General features: G+C 37.1%; 1 protein-coding gene across 5 annotated transcripts in view; it reads right to left on the reverse strand.

Annotated features, from left to right (window-relative positions):
- The window catches only part of LOC126212980 (zinc finger protein 271-like), a 284312-nt gene extending 273652 nt beyond the window's left edge, over positions 1 to 10660 (reverse strand). For all 5 annotated transcript variants that reach the window (XM_049940523.1, XM_049940521.1, XM_049940520.1 and 2 more), the window contains exons 1-3: positions 10547 to 10660; positions 8386 to 8467; positions 5448 to 5510 (exon numbers count right to left, since the gene is read on the reverse strand). In XM_049940523.1, the coding sequence (XP_049796480.1) occupies positions 5448 to 5510; positions 8386 to 8467; positions 10547 to 10575 (174 nt within the window). In that variant the 5' untranslated portion in view covers positions 10576 to 10660. The remainder of the gene's footprint in view (positions 1 to 5447; positions 5511 to 8385; positions 8468 to 10546) is intronic.
- Between the last annotated feature and the right edge of the window lie 387 nt (positions 10661 to 11047).

Raw genomic sequence — 11047 nt, forward strand, 5'->3', positions numbered from 1 at the left:
TAAAAGATGCATTTTATACAGAGCTTAATGGAGTCCTTAGAAAAACAAATTCTAGGGGCCTAAAAATTTTAATGGGTGACTTGAACACAAAAGCTGGTTCAGAAAATGAAGAGCTTTAACATATCATGGGTGTGTACGGTGCTGGGATAAGGAATGTAAAGGGTGAACTGCTGATAGACACATGCACTGAACATGACCTAGTCATTGGAGGCACAGTGTTTCCACATCGTAACTGCCATAAGAAAACGTAAGCCTCTCCAGACCATGTTACCGAAAATCAAATAGACCACATAGTCATAAGCTGCAAGTTCCAATACTCTCTGTTAGATGTCAGAAACAGAAGAGGAGCGGACGTTGGAAGTGACCACCACCTAGTTTTGGCAGAATTCAGACTGAAAAAAGAGGCAAACAGAACCAAGCTCAGTCACAGGAGCAAGAAAACAGATCTAGCAAGGCTAAAAGACCAACAGATCAAAGAATCATTTGCCCTTGAACTACAAAACAGATTCCAGATCCTCTCTGAAGAAAACTTTATGGAAGAGGGAATTGAAACATGTTGGGGAAAAAAATCAAAGACAGTTATTTAGATGTGATAGAAAAAATCATAGGATGTAAGGCACATCAATGGAAGGAATGGACCTCCAATGCTACATCAGATGAGATCAGCCACTGGAAAGAACTAAAACTTAAGTTAAATCTTTGTCTGACAAGAGTGCAAAAGAGCGAAGCGCATAAAGAATACACAGAGAGATAAAAGGAAATGGAAAGATGAGCAACCAAAATTAGTAGAAGAGGCAGCAAAACAAGGAAATATTAAAGGGTTCTACAATACAACCAAATGGTTGTCAATGAAGAACTTCAGACACGAAGGACCAGTTAAGAACAAGGATGGGGTGATGCCTACCACTCAACAGGCACAGCTACAGAGATGGGAGGAGCACTTCAAGGAACTGTTAAATTTTGAGGACAACCAAGATGAACAGGTAAGAGATGTTCCAGAGTAAGTCGAAGAAGATCAAGATATAAATTTGCAGTGTCCCAAAATGGACAAAATTAGGGTTGCTTTGAAAACCATAAAGAATACAAAGGCTCCAGGTCTAGACAACATAGCATCAGAGCTCTTAAAAGCTGATATTGAACGTACTGTTAAGATGCTCTATCCCTTGATGAAGCATATTTGGTTTGAAGAGAAATCTCCAAAGGAGTGGAAAAATGGTTTGGTCATAAAGCTCCCAAGAAAGGGAAATTCGTCAGACTGTAGCAACTGGCATGGTATTACATTGTTGTCAGTGCCAGTAACATCATCACCAGAATTATTTTAAACAGAATTAAAGAGTCTCTTGAAAAGTGACTGCGTAAAGAACAGGCCAGTTTTAGGGCACAACACAGTTGTATTGATCTTATTAACACTCTTAGGATAATTTTAAAGCAAAGTGAAATATTCCAAGCAACCATGTACCTGGCATTCCTTGATTTTCAAAAGGCCTTCGATTCCATGAAACACAAAGTGCTCTGGCAGGTGTTGCAGAAGTATGGGATACCACAGAAGATCTTAAACATCATAAAAGATCTATATGATGGTTACAAACATTGCATACTCCACAAGGGAAATGTGACAGAGCCCATGAAAGTAATAACTGGAGTCCAGCAGGGTTGCATTTTATCACCAACACTTTTTCTACTTGTTCTAGACTCAGTTATGTGAAGAGTCACAGCAGGCAGGAGACGAGAAATCCAGTGGGAGATCCATGAATGTCTAGAGAATTTGGATTTTGCAGACAACATAGTTTCACTAGCCTAGCTGACGGATATGCAAGCTACATTAAACTTGCTGAAAGAAGAAGCAGAGACTGCTGGCCTCAAGATAAATACAGGCAAAACAAAGGAAATGAGAGTAAATTCAGGGAACATCAGAGGTGCCACTGTTAATAGAGGAGCAGTGGGTGGAGACTGTCAACTCATTCCTGTATCTTGATTGTATAGTGATGGAATATGGTGGAGCTGGAGATGACATGAAAAACCACATTAAAAAGGCAAATACATACAATTGTATCCAATACAGAAAAACAGAAATATCACGTACGAAACAAAAATCCGTATTTTTAATACAAATGAGAAGGCTGTCCTTGTGTATGCCAGTGAAAGCAGGAAAATGGATAAGGTTAATAAATAGATGTCTCTGACACATCATGAATATCTGGTGGCCAGAAAAAATATGTAATGTGGAGCTCTGGCGAATAACAAACCGAATACCTATAGAAGACCAGATGCGAGAAAGTGGTGTTGGTTGGGGCACACCTTGAGATGGAACCATCGAGAAAAAAGCATTGGAATGGAATCCCCAGGGAACAAGGAAGAGAGGAAGACCTAAGGGCACATGGAAGAGGACAATGGAAGGGGAAGCAAAAAGAGTCGGCAAAACCTGGGCAAAATTGAGGCAAATGGCCAAATACAGAGACAGATGGCGAGTTCTCCTGGATGGGGCCATAGGGGCCAAAAGAATTAAATCAAGTCAGTCATAAATGGTCTGAGATATTAAAACAAGCTTGGGAAATGATAGCATGCAAAAAGGAGAGTATTTTACCATATGGTTAATATCTGAAATTGCCATATATACTGACATAAGTGAAGAAGCTGCACATTTACTTTTATACTGAGAACTGGCTTTCTTGTAACTACTGATATGTCTCGCCCTCAGTTGCTTGGTTTATAACACACCGTTTTAGGATTCTGTTACCATTTCAATTGCCTTACAATGTTAGTGAGATGTGTATCTGTAAACTATACTGTGTTTAGGCAAAAGAAGCAGATGTTAACACAGCAACAAGAGAAGTACCATATTTCTCAAAACTCGTCACGGTCCATGAATCCAGCTCTCCTCAACTACATTCTTGATATGCCTGATAACGTGAGACCAGTCCGATATAACATTTGCAGTGACTTCTCTTGTCAACATTTCAACATCACCGAGTATAAATTTCTTGTTGTTTTTTGGCCACATTACTTTTCACCTATGACCATATATTCCCAGCCGGATTTAAATGAGCATAATATGGAGAAAGCCTGATTAAACAATGCCCAAACATTAGCCAGTTCACTGACCTGTTAGCATGGAGTTTCTGGCTAGTACGGTACTGAAAGTTCCATGAAGTCTACCTTACACAAGATGGGTTCAACTTTATCCACTCGAATATTTCTTTGTACCCTGAGAAAAATAGCTGCTTTCCTCTGCTGTATTGCTGGGACTTTACCCATCCCAACTGAATGGTATTGTGCATTGTCCATTACTACTGTCGAATTTGGAGGAAAATTTTGCAGCAGAACACTTCACAGCTGGTGAACGAGTTCTTGGGTGATCACTTTTACTGTGAATCTCATGTTCAGACATGCTGCAATGTTATTATTAATGCAATGACAGCACGGAACACTTGTTTACAATACCTGACAGCTGTAAAACACTTCACTGCCAGAAAGTATCAATTTACAATGAGAGGAAATAAATGTAGGTGCCTCTGATGCGTGACACCACATGGTACTGTTTACCCATGGTGTGGCACCATGGGCGCTTTACCAGCCAAACAGCTAACCATTGGTGCTACCTAGGCAATGGCACACAGTGAGCCAAACATCAAAAGTTGCAACTGTTTTTAAATGCACTATACTGTAAACTGTGTATGATCCAAATAACATTGGCTTTAGGGACCAACTGAATGAGGCATTGCAGTTGTTAAGAACTCATATTCTGGAGGATGGAGTTTGCTCCATCTGTCCATCTTTCTTTAGGTTTTCCTAATGGAGGAAATGATAAATGTAGAAATGAAAAAAAAAGAGTAAAAATATTTAATGAAGGAAAACACAGAAATGAAAAAAGAATAAAGTAAATTTAATGAAAGCAAACAGAATTGCTCCGCAATTTAAGTAAATACCTTGATAACAAGGATAATGAAACAAATTGAAGTACATGACACTGCAAGGGTTTATTAAAATGTAGAAGAGGGGACAAAGAAAAGAAGCCTACAATGGCGCTGTAATTTTAATGGTAGATAATACTTAGATGTAAAATATGAAAACTGCCACATTGTTGTAAAAGTGGGTATTATATAGCATCATGTTGATTCAGATGGTGATGTGAATGATAAGAGTGTTGAGAAGGGTCAAGATTCACTTTGGGTTTCTGGACATAATGTAGTATTTTCAAGCAAAAGCATTCATATCTTGAATCGTACTTTGTCATCATTTTCACAGTATATGATGAAGTCTCATTCTTGCGCTGCCCACTAATCAAACCTCCCATGAGAATGACAACTGATTCAGTCAGAGAAGTATCTGTGGATAGTTTACTCATCAAGGCAACTGGTCAAATACATAGGAAATCACTGTTCAGGTCCAGGGCATTGCAGCAACTATCATGCATCATTTTATTTAGACATCAACACAATGACACGTAGTTCTTATTTTTGTTTGTATATACAAGAGTGTGCTAAAAAGTAATGCCTCCCACTTTTTAATTCTGTTTGCAGTATCGGTCGAGACACTACATGTCACATATATTACTCGACTGAGTAATGTGCACAGGTTTTTTCATTCTGCTGACCAAATTGGAACCATCTGCTGCTAGAGGGCTCTGGATTGTAGCATGTAACATGAACATGTGTAGCTTAACTAAGTTGGTGCGTGAGGAGCAGCGTACTGTGATCAAGTTTCAAATTCAAAGAGTCTGCCCATACATGCACCACCCTGTCCTTCAGCATGACAATGCCAGACCAGACATGAGGGTTGCAATGTCTGCAACAATCCGACAGCTTGGGTTCACTGTCATCAATTATCCTCCATATACTCCTGACTTGGCCGCCTCCAATTTTCATCTGTTTCCAAATCTAAAGAATACCTTCGAGGACTTCCATTAGATAGTGACTGAAGCAGTGAAAGCAGAGGTGAGGTTGTGGCTCTGTCAACGAAGTCAGTGTCAGTATCAATGAACTGGTCTCTCAGCAAGAGAAATGTATTTATTGTGTGTGTGACTACGTTGAGAAATAAATACGTCAACATGAGGAATAAAGACATAAAATATTAACAAAGCTTGTTTTATTTGAAAAGCTTTAACAGTTTCTGCATAAAAAATGTGGAGGCATTACTTTTTACCATGTCCTTGTACAAGACAATAATTCTACTAATGTAGATATTAAAACTATTGTTCCTGTACAAAGACAATACTTCAACCTATATAGAGCAATGCCTAAAAAATACTATATTTAGGCTTTTGTGCCATATTTGACAATAGTGGGCAAATTATGATATTGTGAGTCAGTCATAATTACTAGCATATCTGCACAAACCTTGACAATAATGCTCAGTTATATTGCTTACCTCTTCATTTACATTCCCCACAACTGTGAAATAACAAATCAGTGATTAATTCCATTCCGTCACAAAAATTCTAGAATTACCTCTTGATTCCCAGTCTCCTGTGGTTCTTCCTTTATTTTCACACTACAGGGGTATACCTGGACCTGTGGTGAGAGTAACACAAAGCAAAATGAGTACATTTAAAAAGTCATGATCTCCACACACTGTTAGCAACTTTCATGACTTCTATGCCACAATTAAAGTACTTTTCATGAATAATTAACACTACATAATTTAGCAACAACTATCATTTTATTGCCAGTTCTTAGTGTATGTTCTTTCGTGCGACAGTAATTCTGGTTGATGCAAAACTGATTTGTTTTATTTCAATTAGAGAGAAAATAAAATTATGTGAATGACAACATTATTTTCTAGATATTACTCACTACAGAACTACTCTAAAAATAAATTCTTACTGAGTGATGAAATACCAACAGCTTTTTCATACAGCACTGAGTTATTGAAAAACACTCTTATACAATGTAAGTAGTGTAAAAGATAAATGTCATGTGTATATTTGTTTCTGTAGTTACTCCGAATAGGAGTGGCAAAAGATCATCATCACAGAAATTGTAGGTTTTATTGCATCACAAATTATTCAACTTGCTCATGATTCACTACCTACAGCAGACACAATACCATTTAAAGAATAAAAATGTGCAAGATAATCCTCGAGTTTTCACATCAATGAAGAGAGGTTAAATATAATGAAGAGAAGTGAAATATAATCAAGGTGAAAAGGTTGAAAGCTGGACAACACACATCTCTGTACTGTTGTTCTTAAGCCAGGCTTACAATAAATGTGAAGTCTAGCTTCACTCAATGCAGACTGTCTGCTATGCTGTCAACAAACACACATAATCTGCCAACACAATTTTTGCAAATCCGATCTATGGAGCATGTTCTTGCATTTGTATCATTACCAATTCTGCAGAAACATTCAAGATGAGGGAGGCAATGGAAGCAACAAATATTTTACAGTGCAACAAAAAGGTTGGGTCAAACTAAGTTACATTATTTACAACAAAAATTCCTTAATATTTCTGTAACATCCTTGCAATTTAACAAATGTCATTTATCATGAAGAAAGAAAAAAAACCACATCAATACTGAATGTACAACCTCTTAGTTTTGCCACAACTTTGCTCCCATCACAAATATACACACTGGAATATATCAGGATGCATGTACACTGTGTTCTAAAAATTAATTAATGTGAACTAAAGACACAAATCACAATTTTCTGCCATGAGTCTTATTGACACTTGGTTTACATATTCAGAGACAAGTGCTAATGCAAAAAAAATATTATATGAAACTAACTTCTTAAACCAGTGTTCACAGTAAATGTCTCTTCAAACTTCTTTCAAGGTAACTATGAGAATTTGACTGAGCACTGGTAGACCGATTACGTCATTAACACAGCAGAAATACAAGCCTTAAGAAATTAGCAACAGATAACTTCACTAACCACTTGCAAATATCAGAAAAATGAAAACTGAATAACTATCAGGAGTTTGAGTGTGATTAACACCTTCAGATGTATTGAAAACCTGAAAATACTGGACTACGGTAGGAAAGCAAGGGTTTTCATCAATGGCACAAATGTAGCTATGGAAAAAGATTGTTATAAAAACTTCATTGGGTTTCCCAACCCACAATTAGACTTTCACCTCCCTACTTAACCTAGGCCTTAGGCTATGCTGCAACTCTATAACCACAACAGGTATAGTATAGCACTCAATGCAAATTCATTGCTTTCCTCAAGTGATCATCATCTCCACTAGCCCTATACAGGTATAGCAAAAAGACAATCTATGACACCACTCAAGTAGTGACATAAACAAGGAAATACGGAAGCGTCCGATCCCGCCCGTCTGCTTTGACCCATGACGTCACAAATATGGCGGAAACAAAAACAAACACACACACTTTCCACAAGAAGCCTAATGACACTAAAGGGACAAGCACTGGAAATGGGGTGTTTTGGGTGGGGGGCAAACTAAATATAAACAAATTTAGACACCTTGCGTAGCTACAACGTGTAAGTGAAGACAGCCATGCATGAATACCCACCCACCTCCCCAGGGGTCGTAACCCCTGCAACCCATAGAAGATAAAGATGCTCCAGTAGCTGATTAGTGATTTTTGTCTTTTTTTTAAAAAAAAATGTCACAGGATAGAACGAACAGATCAGAAAGATAAATATAATAAACTAAAACAGAAATTGGAGGAAACACATAATTAAAATAAGTAATAAGTGTTTTTAAATTAAAAAAAAATCTCACGAGATAGAACGAACGGATCAGAAAAGTAAATAAAATAAGATAAAACAGAACTGGAGACAGCCACACTCAAACCAAACTCTGCGTCTTCATGACGTCACATGCGACAACACCCTTACGTCACGGGGCAAAGCCGACGCGTGGGATCGGACGCTTCTGTCGACCCCATAAACAAAACAGACAACCACAGTCTACAACAGGAACATACAAATACAAGATCCCAGGTGCCATCTATGTAACCTATGATACACTTTTAAAAAATTACACTTATAGCTCATACTGATCACTAGTAAGTGCACAGTAAGTTGGTGCACCGGGTGATGGCAATGTGGTCACTTGTTGAAATATTGTGCTCATTGGAAATGACATCCAGCCAATGACTATTTTTATCATAATAGTTCAATTTTATATAAATATATTATAACTGCCAATAAGCAGTGCATTACAAATTTGTCTAAATTTACAAAAATTAAATTCAAACCCTCCCCTGCATCATTTGTGAATTTTAACACACATTATAATCTATGCATAGTGCTGTAAATGTTGAGTGTAAACTTAAAAACTCACTGGAGATTTTATTGCACTTAATTCCTCATACTTTCAGCAAAATGGCATGAATTCTGTTTATTCACACAACATACTGCACACTGAAATTAATGAAACAACAGTAAAAAAATACTAAGAAACTACTTACAATGGAACCTGGTGAACCTGATATCTCACTTGTTTCCTCTTTTATCCAAATAGTTTTTTCATGGTCCATTACTGCAGTCAGGCTGTAGGAAAGACAAGGAACCAGATAATAAAAGTCACATTCAATTTCCATTGTTAATGTGAGATACAGCTGAAAGGCAGCAGATGAACCACTAAACTATAAATAAATTAAAATTAGGTGAAGAAAAGAGTCTAATGTCAAGAACTGATTTACAATTCTCTCATAATGAAGTGTCATAACATATAACCTCAAAATGATAGAAAGTCATGTTTTGCAAAATCCATCCCACAGAAAAAAATGCTAGACTGACTGATACTGTTTGTGTCTGTCATTGGTTTAAGGTATACTCTACTACTGTGAGCATTATTTGAGTGGTGTCTTGCTTTTTCCCAGAGGAACTCTAACTAGGCGTACAGCATTATGAGCAATCAAAGCAACTAATGAATGGAAAGGATATTTTCTACAGAAAATAAGTAACTTACATCAACCACAATTTAAATTTGAAGAAAGATAAGTTGAAATAAAGCCTTCCATCTTTGGGATTTAGTTTGGGAATAACATAACGCAAATGATTATCCAAATGTGTTATAATCCTGTTCTCATCAATGTAAAATGGAATTTGCGGGTCTCAATCATGTATGTGGCACTTTCAGTACTTAATCTCTAAACTCAGACATTAGTCTGCAGTTTGTCTTCAGTTACTCAGTATCATCTTGATGTGTACAAAATTAAAACCTAACTATAAGAAGTGTTCAGCAGCCTACAAACCATCATTTTGTCATTTGTTTAATTTGTGTTTTTGACACAGTTGCTCCTTTAAGGCTTTCCTTGTACAAGGCATTAATGAATACCCACAGTAGAGCAAATATTGCCATGCTGTTTTTTTTTTTTTTATCTATCCACTAAAGAAAATCACACATACTGTATTTTATACGAACTGTCGAAAATTTTTTTAAATGTCGTCTATTTTTAATATTGGTTAACTTTCTATTGCTAAACATATTTACTGGCTCTTCACCCTCTTAGCTGCAGACCCATGGTGAATGTTCTGTTACAGTCTGATGATGTGTAACGTTCTTTGTCAGTGAGAATTGCACTTACATAGTAGCTTTTTCCACACCAGCTAATTTCTTTCTACATCTATTTGCAACACAGCAGCATTACCCTTATACTAAACCACATTCATATACGCATGTTAACACAAACTCTTGTTGATGTATGATTTCCAGGTCTATGCAGCAGATCAAATAATAGGATACTAAAATGATTCTAAATAGCCACAACAAATTAATACATCTAACATCATCTTTTATCTGCAGATACCGGTACCCAATTCCTGAAAAGAGGTAGTAACTATGTGCACTAAAGAACTAACGAATACTGTAAAGTTACTCACGCTATTATCGGGAGAAGCATCGCATTACATCATAGCAAACGCTATTCTTATTCCTCGTCGTCCCTTCACAACAAATATTACATAACAACAGTGATACTGGTTAAGATAACGAAATAGTGAAAGTGAGCACTTCGCTGTCTTCGGTCGTCCTTCCCTCAAAAATTATAAATGACTAGCACCACAGCAATTATAAATGACTAGCACTTTCACTGGAGATCACAATATGTAGAAACTATTGAAAAAACGTCGAAAATACAAATCGTCTCTTTTGCAAAGTTACAGAGTATACATGTAGAGATTTTATCGGATGGGACAAAAAAACATGTACTTCACAGGCTACAAACGGCACATGAACTTTTCGTAATTGATGAACAGTATACGTAGAGTACTTAGCGCGCTCCAAAATACTGGTGGAAAAATTATTGATCTCTGACTATTGAGAAAAATTACAAGCTCATGGAAAACAAGCTGTTTGTTTTGAAAAACATAACCTAAAACAAGTACACACCAAATTCGCACGCAAGCCCAGACCATAAACAAATCCAGCAACGATAATTTAATCATGGGCGTTTGTATACACAACAAAGTAAATTTCAAATGTGCCGCAAAAGCCATTAAATTAATGCAATATTGAAACTATTGCCAGAGCATCGTAACAAAAAACATGTAAAATGCTTCGTGTTATCCATGCAGTTACAAGAATAATAAAAATGTGATCGAATGAAACAACAAGTTTACTGTTACCTCTGCTTATCTATCTCCACGGTGTACATTTGTTAGTATGACACACAGTCTAACATTAACAGTCGCGACACTCACAGCTGTTAAAGTTGTTACCGTTTGACAGCTGGAGCGACACTAGCGCTCCAAGCGGCGAAAAAGATGCGTCGGCAGCATGTTATGCATCCCTTTCCTACGTGTTTGACGAAATATTTGATTTTTTTTTTTCTTTTTGCCTACCAGAGTTTGTGTAATATTGGAAGACAACGATGTTTCTAAAAATGATTCTAACATAAGCGCAAGTAGGGATAAAAATCATGAACCAGGGGCAAGTTACGATACATTTGTGAAGAAACACTTGTAACTGTGGATAAAGCTGCAGCTTATCACATGGATATCAACCGAATACAAACACATAGATTCAGAACTCGCCCAAGTTCTTGTCAGCCTTCTGTCGCCTTACCGGAGCTAAACCTTCCCCCTACTATTTTCTTCTCCATGATGATCACCCCTTCCCTGACACCC

This window comes from Schistocerca nitens, chromosome 11 (assembly GCF_023898315.1).
Source record: "Schistocerca nitens isolate TAMUIC-IGC-003100 chromosome 11, iqSchNite1.1, whole genome shotgun sequence".
NCBI classification, from domain to species: domain Eukaryota; kingdom Metazoa; phylum Arthropoda; class Insecta; order Orthoptera; family Acrididae; genus Schistocerca; species Schistocerca nitens.